We start from the raw sequence: 21,196 nt of genomic DNA on the forward strand, positions 1-21,196 counted from the left end.
TAGTTTTTCTCAGTGAGCATACCTAAATTACAAATCACCAAGCCACTCATTAACACACGTTTCGTAATGCAGCACTGCGTTCATTGCGCATTTAGCTGATGTCAGAAAGCCAGGCCACTCCTCTGCGCAATGGTCGTGCCCCACTTAGAAGTATGAGTAAATTGAGGCAAGTGGCATATGCACAACACTTTGTATGGGCCTCACGTGGTGGCGCCAGCCGAGGAGGCGAAGCTTCCTCTTACTGTCAGGACCCCCCTGCGCAACTTGAAGGAAGCCCGCGCTGCTCTCGTTAAGGCTTTCTTCTCTTTCCTGCTGGCGCGGCCCACAAGGCGAGCGTGACCCGCGCCCGCACAAGGCGCCGGGCGCTGCACGAGGCCCCGCGGAGAACCGAGCCGACCGCGGAAAAGATCGGCGCCCGCTGGTTTTGCCTGGTTCCGAGGACGTGGTCCTCGCCGTCACAGTAGCAGAGGGCTTGTTTACAGAAGCGTTTGATTTGTGCGCCCAGTGCTTGCAGTGTGCGCAGTATTCAAGAAAGTGGCGAGCTACTTGATGACACCTCCGCTTCGAGAACGTACGTTTGGTTGAATCTACAGGGAATGGAGGACGTGCGATTTCGCTGTAAAGTTCACGCGTCGTTTTGACGGCGGATGCTGTGAGCTGAGTGGCACTTTCAGGTGCGAAGGCATAGACCAAGGCGGTACGATTCAAGGCCTTGGACACACGGCTTACGACATCGCTTCCGGCTGCCTATACCGGACAATAAGTGTGTTGTGTCGTGATTCATTGTACTTGGCATTCGTAAAGACAATATTCAGGCTCTTTGAATGTGTTCGAGCTCTCCAGCGCTGCATCTTATTTTAGGAGCGTTAAAGTTGGTGATAGGGCTGTGACTTGCAGAGGAAGCTGATTTCTTCAGTGGCCGGTAATCGGGCCGCACTGGATGATAAACGCGCGTGATATAGTTATGGTGCTACCATCTGCATGTCTCTCTTGACAACACCGGTTTTGTGACGAGTCTTCCATGCTACAGTAAATACGGTAAGTGACCATAGTGCTCATAAACTTTTTAATTTTCATAACTTTACCTTTTGCTCGTAAATTTTGTTCGACTGCTTTTAAAAATCGATGCCTCTCCAGAGCGGAAGCTTTCGTCTATCGAAGCGCAAATTATTCGCGGCACCTGCTGCTAAAATGTAAGTGTTCCTGCTTCTTTCTTTTGTAGTAACAAGATTTCACATCTAAGGAACAAACTTTCAATGGAGATATTTTGTACATGAACAAGAAGAATTAAAAACGTGCTGTATTAGGCATACGTTGACTGACAAAAAATTAAGAGAAAGGCCAGTACGGCGAAAGAACAACATCGCAAAAGTCATACCACACTTAGCGTTTGCATGGACAAAGTAGACTAAACCAGGAAATTAGAACGACGTATTTAATTAGAGGGATGATGACCTTGTGGTGAAAGTTCTGTGAAAAAGTGCCGTTCTTTGTGTTTTAAATCATTGTACCACACTCCTCCAGCAGACTCAGAATATTCGCGCAGAAAGTATGCACCATATGCTCTTGTGCACCACTGGTGATTTTCTGAGAAAACAGTGGCTCAAATACTTGCCGACGTTCTGTGAACCATTTCCAGGAACGAACTAGGAATATCCCTGGATTTTGACAAAAAGGATGTTTGATAAAATATTTGGTGTTCAAGTCTCAGTATGTCGTGCATAAGGAATCTTTGTGTGGGCAACATTTTTATGAAAGAACAATGCTTCATCAGGGTTCACTGGTGCACCAGTCAGCGACACTTCATTGAAATACCCCGTCATACCTCACGTGTAATTGATATTCACATTTCTAGGATAGGTGCGCATAACGAGGCGTAATTGAGACAGGGTATTCATACAAACAGTGCTGCCAAGCCAATAGTAAACGTTCTAGCACACTCAGGCCACAAAGCGACTGGTTTTACATTGTCTCAACTGGTCTATTTGGTCCAAAGCGACTGTCTTCAGCAAGTCGCACAGTGGCTGTTCTTGCAATCTTTTTAGTGATACATACAACGCCTATAGTTTTTCGATTTGTGTGTTCTAGAAGAAAAATGGTAAACAACTAGAAGCTAAGAGGTTAACCAGACAAATCGAAGCCGGCTTGCTACCCTTCTCGGGGGAAGAGTATCCTAGAATATTCATTACCTATGTCGTCACATGGCCTCAATAGCTGCTGGTGTGAATTTCCTTTTAACCACTTCCCACAGTAGGCTTCGAACAACCATGCAAAAAAGCCTCTATGCAACGTACGCCAGAGATTAAAACAAGGGCTGGTCCGTTGCTTTGCAGCAGCTTCCCGGCACTGACTCGATAGAACAGGGGAAATGGCTGAAGAGATCACCGCGACAGCTCCGCCACCACGGCCGTCATTAAGAGTGACAGTGGATGTTGTGGGTCCCTCTCTGGGCTGCACCTGGCGTACGTGGATGGGTGGATTGGTGAGGCGCTTGGTGGACATAGTGGTGGACGCGACATGCGGTGCCGTGCATGCCTGCCGGCGCCAGCCCGGTCGCGGCACACTGCCTCCCGTCACCGAACCCCTCCTCCTCAAGCCGGCCTCGGAACTGGCGCGCCTAATTGCCACCGGAAAGGTGCGTTAGCAATGAACATATTGGCGTAAACCCGCCTGTGGGTGTTTCCACATTCTGTTCGTTATTTATAAATTATCACTGTTACTACGCCCTAGCGCGTACTTGGCAATAGTCGGTCACACAGAACCTCAACATGCTTCAATGTTTTTGAAACATTTACAAGTGTATTTTTTCTTTAATCTTGAAACACCCGTAGAAAATATGCACTCATAAAGCTGGATCCGCTTTTGAAGGAGGACATTGTTACAAATATGAGAATCACAACTAGATTACTCAAACTTTTCTCTCACGAATCTTTTGTTTGGTTTGATGCACAGAATTTCGTTTACTAGCTCAAGGGACTCTTTGCACGAGACATCTAAATGTCGAGTGACTTTTGTAAGTACTAACTGCTTCCACAGAAAATAAAAGCCACTGAAGGGGAGTAAAAACGAGTGGTTAATTTTGTGTCTTTGATCAAACCTCTTACATCATGTAGTTAGTTTTTTGGTGATACGCTTACAGTGTTACACAAATAATTGCGCTGACCTTATAATTTTGTGTGCTTCGACAGACCCTCCTCTTTTTTTTTTGTCAGCCTTCTTGCGTTCCGCATGTTGAGTGTGGTTTTGGAGTTGCCCCGAAGGATACGTAACAAGTGCTTTGTGCTTTTAGAAAATGCGCATTAACTCCTTTATGGTGAGCAGGCACTGGTGGGACTCAGCGGATGGTGGTTGTAGTGACGGTTTCTTGCGAGTCAGTGTATGAATCCACTGAATGTGATCAAAGTCCGTTTCCTTTGCTCTAACGTATTACTAAAATTAGGTGTGTTTTCACTGTTGACGCATTATTTATGGTGGCCATCACACTCCGGTTGTGCTAATGGTATTTTTTTATTTCATCAGAAACATTTAGAGTACATTGTTTTTTTGTAGTTTGTGTACCATTCGTCATATGCAATAGAACTGTCTGTATGCTACGGGATGATAATATTTACAGCCCTGAAACTTTTCAATGACATGAGCACTATTGAATCGACATTTCATAGATTCTGGAAGGATATTCACACGGCTTTGCGTGGAACGCTCTCATGAGTCTTGACCATTGCTTTGATTTTAATTTCCCATTATTTATTTTTTCTCTCTATTTCAACGCCCTCTTCCCCAATCTCAAGTGCATGGTAGCACACCAAATATACTACCTCCTCGTGAGCTTGCCGGCCTTCCGTTTCTTTTTTATGTGTTTCTCTCTTTTTTTCTGTTTTCTTTCATGCTGGTCACAGCGACTAAAACTCTTACGGCTGTTATCCCTTTCCGCGAGCTGCGCCTTGCATCTACACATGATATGGTCTATACCTTTGATACACAGTCAGCCTAAACCACGGTTGACGTGGTCACGGTTATGTGTAACTGAGGTTCGCTTATGTTACACCGTACGTAAAAGCTCGGTAATGTTCCTAACTAAGGTTATAGAAACCGAGCTTGTCAATGGCGTTTAAGTGGTTTATTGCGAAAATAGCGGCGTCTATGGAGGATGTGCTGGCGGCCATAACCAAGGATATTTTGGCGCTGCGTAACATCGGTGAACCATGGTTGGCGTTAACTGTGGTTCAACGTGGTTAACCATGGTTGGTCAGAACTGTGGTTAGCTTTCCTGTGTAAAGCGGGCATTAAATAGACAGGTCTCCAAGACGCGAACAGGGGAGGACGTTATGAAGCGTACGTGCCAAGCGGTTGTGATTCTCGAATGTATCGTAGCTTGCGTCCAAAACCCAACGCTTTCAACCAAGGATCAGCCCAATCGCAGTGGTCTAGTGGCTAAGGTATACTCCGCTGCTGACCCGCAGGTCGCGGGATCGAATCTCACCTGCGGTGGCTGCATTTCCGATGGAGGCAGAAATGCTGTAGGCCCGTGTGCTCAGACTTGGGTTCACGTTAACGAAACCCAGGTGGTGAAAATTTCCGGAGCCCTCTACTAAGGCGTCTCTCATAATCTTATGGCGGTTTTTGGACGTTACACACCACATATCAATCTATCAATCAACCAAGGATGAGATTATCAGCGACCGAAAACCATTCTAGCCACGACGATTGTACTGCCAGTGGTTTGTTTTGTTTTGTTTTCTCGGCGTTGAGTCAATCAATCAGAAGTTGAATATTTACTGACATGACTCTGGCGTATTTCGTTCGCACTACCATGCGACAGTAATAACTCTCTGACAGAATGTGGTTGATGAAAGGCCTCTGTGGGTATGCTTCGTAAAAGCTATATTTCACGCAAAAACGTTGTACTTTGAAATTCAAGTGTTGTACCCATAGCACACGTTTTCACGTGAGAATTCGCCTTCGCTCAATATTTGTCCTAGAAATTCAAAACATTTTACTACTCCACTTTTACTAGCCGCTGTTTTCCAACCGAAGTTCTCATAATCACCTAACCTCTGATATTACTCCATAATGCGATTACCAATAATGACAATAAATGGTGCTCTCTGCATCGCCCAGAGGAAAAATGCCTGAAACGCATTATATCTCCCTCAGAGCACCACCTGCCTGCTGAATTCGGACCACGTACGGAGAGTGGAATGAAGTGGGGCCCACCACATAGCCGGCATACACGAAAATGCGTGCCACTGCCCTCATTTCATGCCCTCGTGCATGGATACCAGTAGCATTTTTGTTCTTCTTTTTGTAATTTCATGCTTTTAAATGATCTTCTGGGCGAGGCCCACCGACTTCCTACAGGCGGTACCACTAAAGTGAGAGTAGTGGCTGTCCGTGTTGGTGTTATCAAGAGTTCGATTACGGGCGACGGATGTTTATCAATAAGCGTGTGCTAAATATCAATAAGGGAGTGCACCCGAGCTGATAATCTCCTTGCTTTGGCTCCAAACACCTCTCAGCAGCACGAAAATGTTGATGGTATCGAAAAGAAAATCATTTCTTTGTCCAGGTGTACAAGAGGCGACTTATTATTTCTGTAATGCCCAAAAACCTCACAGCATATAAACGAAGTGAATGATGACGAGAGGACGAAGCTCCAGGAGAGTTATAACCCCTGTACAATCTATCTATCTATCTATCTATCTATCTATCTATCTATCTATCTATCTATCTATCTATCTATCTATCTATCTATCTATCTATCTATCTATCTATCTATCTATCTATCTATCTGTCTGTCTGTCTGTCTGTCTGTCTGTCTGTCTGTCTGTCTGTCTGTCTATCTATCTATCTATCTATCTATCTATCTATCTATCTATCTATCTATCTATCTATCTATCTATCTCTTTTATAACGAAGTGCACTCCATTATCAGGAGAGAGAGAAAGCCGGTAGCGAGCGCGTTTCTTTGCTCTTGAGGCGCCGAAGCGAACCAGTGTGCCACGAGCGCACCCGCGATCATCGCTCTCCTCCTATTCTTGCGACTGGAGCGCTTGGAGCGGCCGGCGCTCCCGTGCGCGTGCAAGCCAGGAGAACGGATATCGCAGGAAGAAGGATCGACTCTACGGTGCTTCGTCCCTGATACTTTGAAATTGTGGCATTCTTTTATTTCCTCTTATCTCTTTCCAAGTCCATTTTTAGTGAGCAGACGTTTTGATTATACTGGGCTCTTTGCTCAATCTTATAATGATATCACAAAATAGCGGTTGCCTAACAATGAAATGAGCCCTTTTAATAAACTCTTTTCTTTGGCTAAAGAACTTATTCGTTTGTTTCACGAATATTTGCCTTAATTACAACAGTATCTTCACATATGATAAAGGGGTTTGCATTTTCAAAAATAGTCTAGAGCAGCGCACAAGCATCAAAAGTTGTCTGCGTTTCGTTCAAGTATTCTATTGAATATCTGAGATTAGGATACTGTCCAGACCTGCCTAAGAAAGTTATAAGGATATATCATGCTTTTGCGCATGGTGATGCTGGAGCCAGCGAAGTGACCAACGCATACGTCTGAACGTCAAGTGCTCTGTAGAATAGTCGACAAGTTTCCTACGTTTACTGTTCTGTTAGAAATGCGTATTTGCAGAAAAAAAACTTTAGAGATGCGGAGCATCTTATACTCGCGCCTTGTAGTGCGCCGTCCGCGCCGTCCGCACCGCTTCTCGAACATTCGACAGCTGACGCGCGCGCATGCGCCGTCGCGCCGTCGCCCACTCTTCCACCATCTGTGCATCCCTTCCTCCTCTACACACCGCGCGCGCTTCACTCCTCCACCATCTGTGCACCCTTCCTCCTCTACACACCGCGTTCGACATCTACAATTCTCCTGATTCTCCAGTGGACGCGCATGTGGCGTCGCGCTTCGAGAACATTCAACAGCTGACAGTGCATGCGCCGTCGTGCTGTATATATACTCAAGGTCGGCGCTCCCTCGCTCAGTTGCCGCTCGTCGGTTGGTTTGTACGGCGCGTCGACGTCCAAGGTCGCGGTGAAATGAATTCCAACGAATCCACAAACACAATGATCGACGTCCCTTCGACCAGCGCCGCCCTTTCGCATACGTGTGTACGTGTTCACTCATTTAACACCTCCTCCTACTACCACGTTAACCAATTTAGCCAACGACCCAAGTAAGTCGCAATTTAACACCCCATTTCACAACCACGTTAACCAATTTAGCCATCGACTCAAGTAAGTCGCACTTTAACACCCCGTTAACCAATTATATGGTCCGCATCCTCCTCAGTGTTCCCCCGAGGGAAGCTGCGGGCAATTTTTTTCTTATTGTGCCACTGCTTTTGGTGGTGATGGTGGTGGTGGTCGTGGTGACGATGATAATGATTATAATATAGTTGGCCGGAAGATCAAGACTTGCAAGTTTTGCAGGCTGTTGCCCCTTCTGGTTTTAACTTTTCAGATTACATTAAACGAATGAAATTGAATGAATGTACTTTGAAAAGCGAAGTGTTGGCACGCTATTCAGACATCACGTGAAGTACAACCCAATAATGCATATATACTTTTTTGGGTGACGCTCCTTATGATCAAGGGCAGTCCAGCGTCCCTCCGGCGAAGCCAGCGCAGCATATACACAAACAGACAGATGGGTGGACGGACGGATGGACGGATGGACGGACGGACGGACGGACAGACAGACAAACAGACTGACAGACAGACAGACAGACAGACAGACAGACAGACAGACAGACAGACGGACGGACAGACAGACAGACAGACAGACAGACAGACAGACAGACAGACAGACAGACAGACAGACAGACAGGCAGGCAGGCAGGCAGGCAGGCAGGCAGGCAGGCAGGCAGACGTCCGTACGCTTCGCCCCACTCATCTTCGTTCACTCCGAGGATATGCTGTGATTTTTTTATATGCTAAGCAGCTTTGTCTAGCATGTGTAACGCTGTCCCTCCCTGAGCGCCCGTACTGTTAAACTTGTACACAGGACGCACGAGTTTGTAGAGCATGAAAGTTACTTTCACTGCATATCCGAGTGGAGGACATTATTTTTACTGTATTCAGAAGCAGAGGCATGGCTGTATTAGGAGTGGCATAAACTGGGCCAAGTTTCTCGGGCTATGGCATTGATCGTGGGCAGCAAAGCGAGGCCATTCCACCAACATGCCTTTGACAACAACCTAGATAAATACTTGAGGGTTCCGATCTATTGTTAACAGGACAGTGCCGAATACTGGAAAGGGCAGGCGAAACATTAACAGGAAAAAGCGTTGAAATGGAACGATGCCTCCTGATTCATTTTTCAAAGAGTCACCGTTTGCAATCTGTTTTCTATCACCAAGGTATGATACGTGTTGCAGGTACTTGATTACTCACGCATGGTGGTGCGGAAATTCCACAAAATATTTTCCACGTTTGTCTGGGCGTCAGAGTGGGAATGGTGCAGCTGTACCAACTTGTTTTGGCGGGTAAAGGACAGGGGGCTCGGTTTGGGCCACCTCTTTTTACGTCAGCTAGTAAATCGGTCGGCCCACCATGGTGGTCTAAAGGCTAAGAAACTCGGCTGCTGACCCGCAGGTCACGGGATCAAATCCCAGCAGTGGCGGCTGCATTTCCGATGGAGGCGGAAGTGTTGTAAGGCCAGTGTACTCAGATTTGGGTGCACGTTAGAGAACCCCAGGTGGTCAAAACTTCTGGAGTCCTTCACTACGGCGCTCTCATAACCAAATGGTGGTTTTGGGACGTTAAACATGACAAATCAATCAACCAATTAGTAAATCAGTCTTTGCTTTTCATAGACGTAACAGATCGATTCTTACGCCTAATTATTCCATTAGGTCTGGGGAGGCAGCTTCCGGAATTTGTTGTCTTGACGGAAGATGACTGTGAGGCATCGGGGTTTTTTTCAAAGAAAGTGTCTAGTGTGAAATTTATGTGTGTACGCTTTTCTGGAAAGTTTCTATTCAGCGTAAAATGGAAATATCTTTATTTTGCTTTAATTGACATTGTTTTTTCGGTGCTGCTGTACCGGTCCTTGTGCCGTGGAGCTCCGAGAAGCAGTGTGTTAAAGAGAGTTACAAAGATGCGTGTGTGCAGCCTGGCGCGACAACGTGTTTTCTTAAATTGCACTCGTGCGCCTTTCCAGTGAAAGCCTTTAGAGAAAGCGAGCTTTTTTGTTATGGGGAAGCAACCTGTCATTTACTAATCTCTGGAAATCATTGATCATGATTTTCGCATTGTTGGGAGGGTATCTATATTTTGGATAGGTCGCAGACACCTACGAAGAAAGAACTTCCACTAAAACCGTAAGTAATTCGGTTTCTAAGCGTTGAAAAAGAAAATAGGGTGCCTTTTCACACTGTTATGCTACTGGGTCTCCACTTTTTACTGAGATCGAGAACGGCAGACTAACTCTTTGACAAAGACGCGCGACCTGCGTAAGCCTACTTTCGCGAAAGTGTCATTGGCTTTTTAAAATACATAAAGCTACCCCAGAACCACCCAGCAGGCTCTCAAGGGTATAGTCGCCTGTTACTTTAACCAATTTTTAGTGCGATGATACCAGCACAACGTTCGTCGACTTAACAGTCACCACGCGTACTCTGTTCTTGGTGTGAAGTTATACTGTGAGTGTTGTTGAAGTAATATGTTTATTATCGATGCCAGGCAACAAATAAAAAATAGACCTGGTCGTGCAGTAAGACACAAGGTTGCCACACAATTCGACTCTCACTCAGGCCTTGACATTAGTATTAAACGAGAAGCATTTCTTGGCGAACTTAGGTGACTTTGAGTGTATATATTTATCAATCTAGCGGCTACGATTTCCAGCTCTCCTGGCTTTTTCGATAATGGTATCAATACAAAACTTGGTATGGCGTAACATTACTGTATGAAGAACATATTTGACTAGTCATAACATGAAACTCATGAAAATTATGTCATGAATGTCATAATTCACAATTCACGGTCCTGCAGCGCTTGCGGTGGTTTCGTTCACATGTCATGTTGAAAAACTGGTATAAGTTGACACAATTTAACGGTGAACACAAGCGACAGACCCTAACATGAAAATTATGACATGCGTGTAATCTAACAACATGACTAAATGCCACACTCATGATGCGCTCGCGGCCGTTTCGCTAGCGACACATATACCCGATTCGGTATTACGGTACGTGAATAGATCACGAGGGTATGTGACTGGTGCAAACATGCTAATCACGAGATGCGTGTCATGTAACAACATGACCAAATGCCATGCTCATGATGCGCTAGCGGCCATTTTGCTAGGTTTATTTATACCAAATTTGGTATAACGAGATGTGAATTGATGACGAAGGTATGATACTGGTGCAAACAGAATAAATATGAGATGCGTGTCATGTAACAACTTGATTACATGCTACGCTAAAGATGCACTCACGGCCGTTTCTCTAGCTTCACATGTATCAAACTCGGTATTACGCAACGCGAACGAACGACACAGGTAAATGACAACTCCAAACATGATGATGACGACACGCTTGTCATGTAACAACATGAGTACATGCCACACTCTTGGTGCGCACACGGCCATTTCGCTAGCTTCACAGGCCAAATTAGGTATTACGTGACGTCAATGGATGACAAAGGTATGTGACTGATCGAAACATAATAATCATGAGATGCGTGTCATGTGAGAACATGTATACATGCCACAGTCAAGGCGTCAATGCATTTCGACGTGACTTGGCGCGCGTGCTCATCAGCGTTCATTTCGTCGCGTCACGCCGGCGTTGCCGCGCCAGGCGCCGGTTCTGCCATATACTCGCAGGCGCGTGCCCCGCTGCGTTGCTTTGACACATGCGCGTTTCAGCGCGTCCAGCGACTCTCCGTCACGAAAAGAGGGAGACGCAGTGTTGTCTGGGTAACGCATAGGCACGAAATTTCGCGCCGGTTGCCTTCAAGCAGCGCCGACGGACGCTGGTCGTTCCTTTCGCGCCTGGCATCAATATATAGAGTGCTCGCGTTTCGCTAACGTAGCGTTGCTATACCCAGTGTGCGCACGCATCAATGCTTCATTGGAATATATTCTTACACGACATCGGCAACGAAAGAGCATCATAGACGACGAAGACGATGAAAGTGACCGTGCTCGTGTCGTTGTTGCTGGTGTACCTCCATCTTGGCTGCAGCTGCCTCTGACTCTCCCTGCATAATTTGTAAATATATTTATTTCATTCATTCTCTGACCACCGTGACATTTGGTGGAGGTGCTGGGTACAACATGATATAACGGAGCTCCGCAGTGGCTGACGCTTGGATTTTTCCACCATGGCAAACCAGGGACCCACTCCCGCTGAGGTGACTACAACAACTGTTGTTCTTCCGCAGCTAGAAGATCCTGGCACGTTCTGTAGCACGGATGATGACATCGAAGAATGGTTGCCGTTGTACAGGCGTACAAGTAAGAATTACCGCTGGGATGAAACTTTTATGTTAGCTAATATCCTGTTCTACTTGAAAGGAACAGCAAAAGTTTGGTTCGAGAACCACGAAGATGAAATAGGAAGCTGGGATGCGTGCAAAGAAAAGATGCGCGCCCTTTTCAGCAAGTCTGTGGGTGTAAAGGCAGCGGCCAAGAAGGAGTTGGCATCTCGTGCGCAAACGTCATCAGAGTCTTACGTGACTTACATATAGGACGTGCTTGCCCTTTGCCGAAAAGCAGACAATTGTATGGAAGAAACCAAGAACGTTGCTCACATATTTAAAGACATTGCAGATGATGCATTCAACCTTCTCATATGCGAGAACTGCGACCCGGTCGATGTCATCATTGAGGAGTGCCAGCATTTTGAGGCCGCAAAAAGTCCACGTATCACCCAAAATTTCACTCGACTACTAAACACAGCAGCAACCTGGTCGTGCGAAGACGGGCCTGCACTACAGACGCCGCTAACTGCACAGCACGTGACCAAGATCATCAGACGTGAACTTGAATCTCTGTCTCCTGCGTCCACGTGCTCCCATTCCTGTGACTCTAGCCCCAGATGGTGCCACTGGCACTTGCCATTGTGCGACAAGAGCCTTTTAATGCTGAACTGGCCTCCGAATGCACTACAGCTCCCTCTCAGCTGATCGACCGTCGTCGACCCCCTGCTTTGTATGCCCAAAGCGAAAACCTTCCGGCGCGCCCTCACAATCCAGCCAAGTGGAGGACTGCTGACGATCGCCCAATTTGTTTCAACTGCCACCGTATGGGACACGTGGCCCTCCATTGTAACACTCGGTGGTATTGGCATCAGGCATCCTAAGGGTACACCCATCGGCCAAAGAGGGATCGTGAACGCTTTCAAACTTACCGGGAGTTACCTCAGGCCACCACTGAAGATGTTCCTTCTATGCCGCCATATCGTCGTCGCTCTCCATCTCCGCATGCTTACCAGTCCCGTTCACCGCTTTCCAGTCACCCATCGTCTCGCTCGCCCCAATTTCGCCGACCACCTGCCGCGGGAAAACTATATGATGCAGCTCCCGGAGGTCATGCTGCATCGACCACTTGCCCACCAAATTTTCCGAGCAAGCTGCCGACTCGATGCAGCCTTATTGACGTTGAAGTGGATGACGAACCCGTTGCTGCACTTGTGAACACAGGGGCTTATATATCAGTGATGAATTCAGAAATTCGTTGATGCCTTAGGAAAGTTTTAACGCCACCCACAGTGCCACTCATCCAGGTCGCACACGGCAGAGCGTTTTCTGTGCTTGGAATGTACTCCGCGCGTATAAGTGTGGCTGATCGCTCCGTAACAGCACTAGTTGCTGTGCTCGAGAAATGTTACCATGAACTTATCCTCGGCATGGACTTTTTATTCGCCCACTCTACCCTTATTGATTGTGGAACCGGTATGCTTCAACTTGATTTAAAGTGTTACCATGGCGACCCAACACCAGCTTAACTCCACCTGTGTTCTGCAGATCACTTTCCCCGAGAACCTCAAGCCGTTACTTACGTGAACCTGAGATCTGTCTCTCCCGTTCCCGATGGTGGCTACATGTTGACACCTATTGCTGACGTTCTGCTGGCCAAAAATGTTGCCGTGCCTAACACACTTTTGACAGTCACGGGAAATAGAGCATCTTTTTCGATCCTAAGGTTCAGCTGGTGCGCTCAAGTTATCCCAAATGGTATGACTTTGGCAAAACTTTTTTCTATAGATGCTGCCATTTCGGCGTTCGTTGCCGAATCTTTTTCGTCCTGTTCTCCGTTCTCATCCTCGAAGAGCGCCACGGATGTCACCATCGACAAGATGATCGCTCCGGACCTTCTTTCAGCACAGACAGCTCACATCCGGCACCTGCTGAAATCCTACCGCGACATCTTTGATTTTGATTACCACCCTTTGGGTCAGACATCCTTTGTAACTCATAGGATTAACACTGGAGACGCCAGCCCCATCCGACAACGTCCTTAACGCGTGTCTAATGCTGAGCGACAAGTTATCCTGCACGAAGTTGACGAAATGCTCACAAAAGACGTCATCGAACCTTCCTGCAGTCCATGGGCGTCGCCAGTCCTGCTAGTCAAGAAGAAGGATGGCAGCTGGCACTTCTGCGTAGACTACCGTCACTTAAACAAAGTAACACGTAAGGACGTGTATCCACTGCCGCAGATTGACGATACAGATCTCGACTGCCTACATGAGTCTGCCTACTTTTCATCTATTGACTTGCGATCAGGATACTGGTAGATTTCTGTCAATCATTGAGACCGTGAGAAAACCACAATCATAACACCGGATGGACTTTTCCAGTTCAAGGTTATGCCATTCGAATTGTGTGATGCGCCAGCTACATTTGAAAGGATGACGGACTCTCCCCTGCGTGGATACAAATGGACGACGTGCCTGTGCTATCTTGAGGACGTCATCGTATTTTCACCTACATTTGAAAGCCACCTTAGCCGCCTAACGGCTGTTCTTGAGGTTTTCCGGACAGCAGGACTTCAGCTCAACTCTTCCAAATGTCGCTTTGGCCGTCGGAAAATCACTGTGCTGGGCCACCTTGTCAGTGCTTTTTTGACAACTCGAAACAAAATTCGAGTTGTCAAAAATTTTCCCGTACCACGTTCCGAAAAAGATGAACGGAGTTTTATCGGCCTTTGTTACTTTCGACGTTCCGCGAAAAATTTTGCTGACATTGCCCGACCACTTACGGAGCTACTGAAGAAGGACTTGCCTTATTATTGGTGTACTGACCAAGCACCTGCCTTCAGCGCCCTTAAAACATTACTTACTTCCCCACCCATCTTGGCCCATTTCGACCTGTCAGCCCATACTGAAGTTCGTACCAATCCCAGCGGACATAGAATTGGTGCTGTTCTCGCCCAGCGGCAACGAGGACAGGATCGCGTCATTGCTTGTGCCAGTCGCCTCCTTTCTCCTTCAGAGAGAAAGTTTTTCATTACAGAGCGTGAGTGCCTCGCACTAGTCTGGGCAGTCGGAAAATTTTGACCATACTTGTTTGGCCACTACTTTTCGGTAATTACAGATGACCGTGCCTTGTGCTGGCTGTCGTCCCGTAAAGATCCAACTGGACGACTTGACCGTTGGGGCTTGAAACTACAAGAATACAGCTTTGACGTGACATACAAATCTGGCCAAATGCACCAGGATGCCGACTGTCTATCCCGTCACCCCGCGGACCCACCTGACCTTTCAGCACATGATTCTGACCCTTGTGTCTTCGCCATGTCGGCTTTCATCGACATACGCAAGGAACAGCTAAGTGATGTCCACTTCCGGTCAATCATGCAGAGTCTACATTTGCCCCACGTAGACCCGTCGCAACGCTTGTTTGTTCTACACGACGGCATTCTTTACGGACGCAACACCAGCGCCGAGGAACCAGAGCTACTACTCGTAGTTCCTGCGACACTCCGTTCCGCTGTACTCGAACAGCTTCACGACGCCTCAACCGTGGGACATCTCGGGGTCACGCGCACGTAATATCGCGTGTGGCATAGAATCTTCTGACCAGGCCTTTACCGTTCTGTGCACCGATACGTTGCTGCATGCGAGTCCTGCCAGCGCCCCAAACATTCCACCTTGCCACCAGCTGCTCCGCTCCAACCAATTGACATACCCACTGTTTCCTTCTCCCGCGTCGGTCTTGACTCAATGGACCATTTCCTACTTCTCTCACTGTAAACAAGTGGATAGCCATAGCCACTGATTACGCCACAAGATACGCTATCACACGAGCGCTACCGACAAATTGTACCACTGATGTCGCGGACTTCTTGCTTGATGTCGTAATTCTTCACCATGACGCTCCTCGACAGCTGCTGACTGATCGTGGTAGCTCATTTCTTTCAAAAGTAGTAAGGGACATCCTTCGCTCGTGTTCGACGCGTCACAAGCTCACTACGGCCTTTTATTCACAAAGAAATGGTCTTACCGAGCGCCTAAATCGAACATTGACAACAATGCTCTCCATGTACGTTTTCAAAGATCACCGTGATTGGGATAGTACTTTGCCTTATGTGACATTCACCTACAATTCGTCACACCAGGACACCACTGCCTTCTCCCCCTTCTATTTATTGTTCGGCCCCCATCCAGCGTTACCCTTCGAAACTCTGCTCCCATCAACTACGCAAACGGTTACAGAGTACGCCCGGGATTCCACTGCTCAGGCTCAAGTGGCCCGCCAAATTGCACGGGGACGTCTTCTTGGCTCACAGCTCTCTCAGAAGGCCCGCTACGAGAGCCATCACAGAATAGTTTTCTACTCTACAGGTTCATTGGTCTTTCTCTAGACACCATGCCGCCACGTTGGCCTCTCTTTGAAGCTCCTGTTTCGCGACTCGGGGCCTTACAAGGTTTTACGCCGGTTTACTGAGGTCACATACGAGATTGCTCCGTTGGACAGTCAATCGCCGTCGTCCGCACCCGCTACTGACGTCGTCCACGTGACCCGCCTGAAACCATACATATCCGCATATGATCCTTCTCTCCTTCAGGCACCGAGACGGCGCTGTCAGCGGCGGAGGGTTTTATGTTACACGACATCGGCAACGAAAGAGCATCATAGACAAGACGATGAAAGCGACCATGGTCGTGTTATTGTTGTTGCTGTTGTACCTCCATCTTGGCTGCATCTGCCTCTGACTCTCCCTGTATATTTTGTAAACATTGTTACGGGTAACTCATTTAATAAATTAAATACGAGGCACTGTGCTCGGCGAACAAGATGGCGACAGTTCATAAACAACCAGCCACCAACGTCGTCTTTCTCTTTCTTCCAGACAGGCTCTGCCGGCTGTTGCGTATCATAACCCCCCGGTGGTAGAAGCACCGTCTCGGTGCGTGAGCGACTCGGATGCGGTAGAAGGAGGGTGATAGGGCTTGAGTCGAGCTATGTGCACGATGTCACTCGAAGGTGACGATGATGACGTTGAATCGGCTGGAATGATCTCGTATGTAACGTCAGTCACCTGGCGAACGACGTGGTATGGTCCAGTGTAGCGTGACAGCAGTTTTTCAGAAAGCCCTACACGCCGAGTGGGGGACCAGAGGAGGACAAGGGAACCCGGTGAAAAGTGCACGTTTCGATGATGGGAATCGTACAGCTGTCTTTGGCGCTCCTGTGAAGCCTGCAGGCGGCTGCGGGCGAGTTGGCGTGCGTGGTCGGCTCGCGCGATGGCTTCGCCGACATACTCAGTGACCGAGGGCAGCAAGGTGTCAAATGGTAGGGCGGGTTCTCGGCCGTATAGAAGATGGAATGGTGAATAGCCGGCAGTGTCATGACGTGACGAATTATATGCGAACGTCACAAATGGCAAATGAACGTCCCAGTCCCGGTGGTCGGCCGCTACGTATTTAGAAAGCATGTCGGTTATGGTGCGGTTGAGGCGCTCCGTAAGACCGTTCGTTTGTGGATGGTACGAAGTGGCAAACTTGTGCTTGGCAGAGCAAGAGCGCAGGATTTCATCAACGACAGCTGATAGGAAGGTGCGGCCCCGGTCAGTGAGAAGTTGGCGTGGAGCTCCGTGTATTAAAATAATATTATATACCAGAAAGTCCGCCACATCGGTTGCCCAACTTGTCGGAAGTGCTCGTGTGATAGCGTACCGTGTCGCATAGTCAGTGGCGACAGCGATCCATTTGTTGCCTGAGCTGGAGATCGGGAATGGGCCAAGCAGGTCGAGGCCAACTCGAAAAAAAGGTTCGATGGGAATGTCGATTGGCTGAAGGAATCCAGCTGGTAGGGAAGATGGCTTTTTGCGGCGCTGGCAGGGTTCACAAGCGGCGACGTAGCGTCGAACCGAGCGGGCAAGACCAGGCCAAAAGAAACGACGACGTACACGGTCGTATGTGCGAGAGACGCCCAAGTGGCCCGCCAAAGGAGCGTCATGAAGTTGGTTGAGAATAGTCGCACGAAGATGTGCTGGTATGACGGGGAGCAAGTCATGGCCATATGGATCGAGGTTACGGCGATACAGGATGCCGTCTTTTACCAGGAACATTTGTAGAGATGCGTCGCGAGGCCTTGACTCAAGTTTCCCAATGATGGTTCGCAAGGAAGCATCCAGGCGTTGTTCGTGCCCAAGGTTGAGTAGCTGCGTCACAGACAGAAGGTCTGGAAAGGTGTCAGTATGGGCAGCCTCTTCCACGGGGTAGCGTGATAAACAATCAGCATCTTGGTGTGACCGCCCTGTTTTGTACGTTACGGTGAACGTGTATTCTTGTAATCGTAGGGACCAACGAGCGAGGCGTCCTGTGGGATCCTTGAGTGAGGCCAGCCAGCAGAGTGCGTTATGGTCGGTGACTACCCGGAATGGACGCCCGTATAAGTATGGGCAAAACTTGGCGACTGCCCACACGAGAGCGAGACACTCACGTTCCGTGATTGAATAGTTGCGTTCGGCTGTAGATAGTAGGCGGCTTGCATATGCTATAACACGGTCATGTCCGCGTTTATGTTGCATTAGCATTGCCCCGATACCATGCCCACTAGCGTCAGTGCGAACCTCGGTTGGAGCTGATGGATCAAAATGGGCTAAAATCGGCGGTGTTGTAAGGAGCGTCGTGAGCTGGGAAAAAGATGAGGCTTGATCAGCGCCCCAGAAAAACGGGGTGTCCTTCTTCAGGAGGTTTGTGAGTGGGCGTGCAATGATGGCGAAGTCCTTAACAAACCGTTTAAAATAGAAGCACAAGCCCACAAAACTGCGAACGTCCTTTGTTGACTTCGGAACCGGAAAGTCCGTGACGGCGCGAATTTTCTCGGGATCCGGGCGGACTCCTGCGGCATCGACGATGTGGCCAAGTACGGTTATTTGACGACGAGCAAAGTGGCATTTTGACGAGTTCAGTTGAAGTCCGGCTCGACGAAAAACTTCAAGAATCGCCGATAAACGCTTGTCCGATAGTCGATAAACGCGATAAACGACCGATAGTCGAATGTGGGCGAGAAAACGATAACGTCGTCTAAATAACATGAACAGGTTGACCATTTAAACCCTTGGAGCAACGAGTCCATCATTCTTTCGAATGTGGCCGGCGCATTACAGAGACCAAAGGGCATAACTTTGAAGTGATAAAGCCCGTCAGGAGTGACGAAGGCGGTCTTCTCACGGTCCATCTCATCCACAGCGATCTGCCAATAGCCAGATCGAAGGTCGATAGTGGAAAAATACTTAGCACCGTAAAGGCAGTCTAAGGCATCGTCAATTCTAGCAACGGATAAACATCTTTCTTCGTAATTTTGTTGAGATGCCTATAATCTACACAAAAGTGCCATGTTCCATCCTTCTTTCTAATCAGGACGACAGGAGAAGCCCAGGGGCTACAAGAGGGTTCGATTATGTCCTTTGCAAGCATCTTTTCGACTTCCTGTTGTATGACTGTACGCTCGGACGCGGAAACACGGTATGGACGTCAGTGAATGGGACTCGCGTCACCGGTATTGATGCGATGAGTAACAACACTCGTTCGGCTTAAAGCCGTGCTGGCAAAGTCGAAAATGTCACTATAGGACTCCAGGACGTGACGAAGGGCTTCGGCTTGATCAGAAGCGAGGTCTGATGGTACCATGGGGTCAACGTCGACGCCCGATGAACGTGTTAGAGTTGGTTCATTGTCTGAGGTGCAGCAATCATCCACTCTGAAGGGTTCAACCGTATGGTCTTGTAGAGCAGTAATTTCGGCCAGGGAGATACCTTAATTGTGGAAGAATTTGGGCAGTGAGGGCAAAATTGACAATAGGAAGGCATGTGCGGTTTCCAACGATTGTCAAAATGGTGTGCGGAACAGCAACGCCATGCGTAAGCGTCACGGCATGAATTGGTGCCACCATGTAATCGCCCTCAGGTACAGGTGGTGTAGAGAAGAGGTCGATATGTGTGACACAGTTAGGCGGAAGGCGTGCGAAATCAATGCAGCAAAGGCGACTTTGGGGTGGGTTGGTCAGATCAGCAAGTAGAGGCATTTCAAGGTCAAGACAGCCGGCTGAACAATCTATACGGGCCGAGTGAGCGATTAGAAAATCCATGCCTAAAATTACTTCATGAGGGCAATTTTCTATTACGGTGAAAAGAACAGCAGTGCTTCTATCGGCGATAGTCACACGGGCAGAGCACATGCCAATAATCGCGGCAGTTCCCCCGTTGGCGACTCGAACGGCTCGGTTCAAGGCGGGTGTGATAACTTTCTTTAAGCGGCGACGAAGAGCAGCACTCATTATGGACACATGCGCGCCGGTATCGATCAATGCGCGCACAGGTACATTGTCTAATGTAACGTTCAACAGATTCCGGGTCGTCGGTAATGTTACACGAGGATTTCTTGCAGAGGTCGTCGTCAATGCAGCTTCACCTCCAGAAGCTGCACTGCCTAGTTTTCCGGTCGGGGGCGCTGCGAATAGGTCGGAGATGCAAAACGGCGTTGTGGGGGCGAACGAGATTGACGGCGAGCAGGGGATGGTGAGCGGGCGTAGCGAGGTCTCGTCAGAGGTGCGGCAGAATCAGAAGATGTTGTCGGCATAGGGGAACCAAAATCAAATGTTGAGGACGACTGGTGGTCAGAAGTGGCTTGGGTAGGAGGCCCATAGCGTGCCGGCGGAGCCCAGTGATTGCGGCAGTGGCGAGCAATATGACCGACACGTCGGCCGTTGAAGCAGATGGGCTTGTCGTCCGGTGTACGCCATTCGGACAAATTGCGCTGTCGAGAGTAGTTGGACCCAAATCGAGGAGCGGATGGACGACGATAAAAAGGCTCGGCAGAGTAGACTTGTTGAATGGGGTGTAGGCCGACGTTCGATAATTCTTGACGAACGACGGCTTGTATCAGTGATATCGTGGTCAGTGAAGGATCAGGCGTTGGAAATGGAGTAGCTACTGGTTGGGCTGCCTCGACCTCACGACGAATGATGCGGGTGAGGTTGTCACATCGGGAAACTGGGCGGACGGAGTCATCACAAGAGGAAGTAGCAGCTGTGTTCGGCAGGCGCGTGATGCCGTGGGTGACGCGGCGGGCTTTAGCCTGTTCTAGACGGCAGCACTCTGTCAGGATTGTGTCGATTCTCGTGACATTATTAAAAACCAGCAGGTTGAAGGCATCGTCAGCAATCCCTTTGAGGACATGGTTAACTTTTTCTTCTTCTGACATGCGCTGGTCGACCTTGCTACAAAGCGCCAAGACGTCAAGAATGTATGAGACGTACGATTCAGTAGACGTCTGGGCGCGAGTGGCGAGAGTCTTCTTGGCAGCGAGCTGACGACCAGATGAATCGCCGAAAAGATCACGGATCTTCGATTTGAAAAGATCCCAGCTTGTGATTTCGGCTTCGTTGGTTTCGAACCATGTCCGCGGCGTGCCGTCGAGGTAGAACACAGCATTGGCGAGCATGAGCGTGGGATCCCAGCGGTGGGTAGCACTGACTCGCTCGTACCGGTGCAGCCAGGAGTCAACGTCGATGGTGCCGTCAGCGGAGAAAGTTCCAGGATCCCGCAGGGGTGGCAGGGTGACGTAGGTTGTCGACTCGGATCGAGAGACGGGTGGGGATGAGGCACCGGCAGTTGAAGTAGCTGAAGAGTCCCCGGTGTTGCGACCGCTGCGCGTCTCCATCGAGGTACGGGAGTCGTCCACCTCTACCAATAATGTTACGGGTAACTTATTTATAA

General features: G+C 48.6%; 1 protein-coding gene across 2 annotated transcripts in view; it reads left to right on the forward strand.

The window, feature by feature from the left end:
- The first annotated feature begins 328 nt into the window (after nucleotides 1-328).
- The window catches only part of LOC119174124 (fatty-acid amide hydrolase 2-A), a 76,655-nt gene continuing 55,787 nt past the window's right edge, over nucleotides 329-21,196 (forward strand). Inside the window, exons 1-2 of one of the 2 annotated variants that reach the window (XM_037424933.2) lie at nucleotides 329-1,038; nucleotides 2,334-2,635. In XM_037424933.2, the coding sequence (XP_037280830.2) occupies nucleotides 2,369-2,635 (267 nt within the window). In that variant the 5' untranslated portion in view covers nucleotides 329-1,038; nucleotides 2,334-2,368. The remainder of the gene's footprint in view (nucleotides 1,039-2,333; nucleotides 2,636-21,196) is intronic. The other variant, XM_075896193.1, reaches the window with a different exon arrangement.

This window comes from Rhipicephalus microplus, chromosome 5, assembly GCF_043290135.1.
Source record: "Rhipicephalus microplus isolate Deutch F79 chromosome 5, USDA_Rmic, whole genome shotgun sequence".
Lineage (NCBI taxonomy): Eukaryota > Metazoa > Arthropoda > Arachnida > Ixodida > Ixodidae > Rhipicephalus > Rhipicephalus microplus.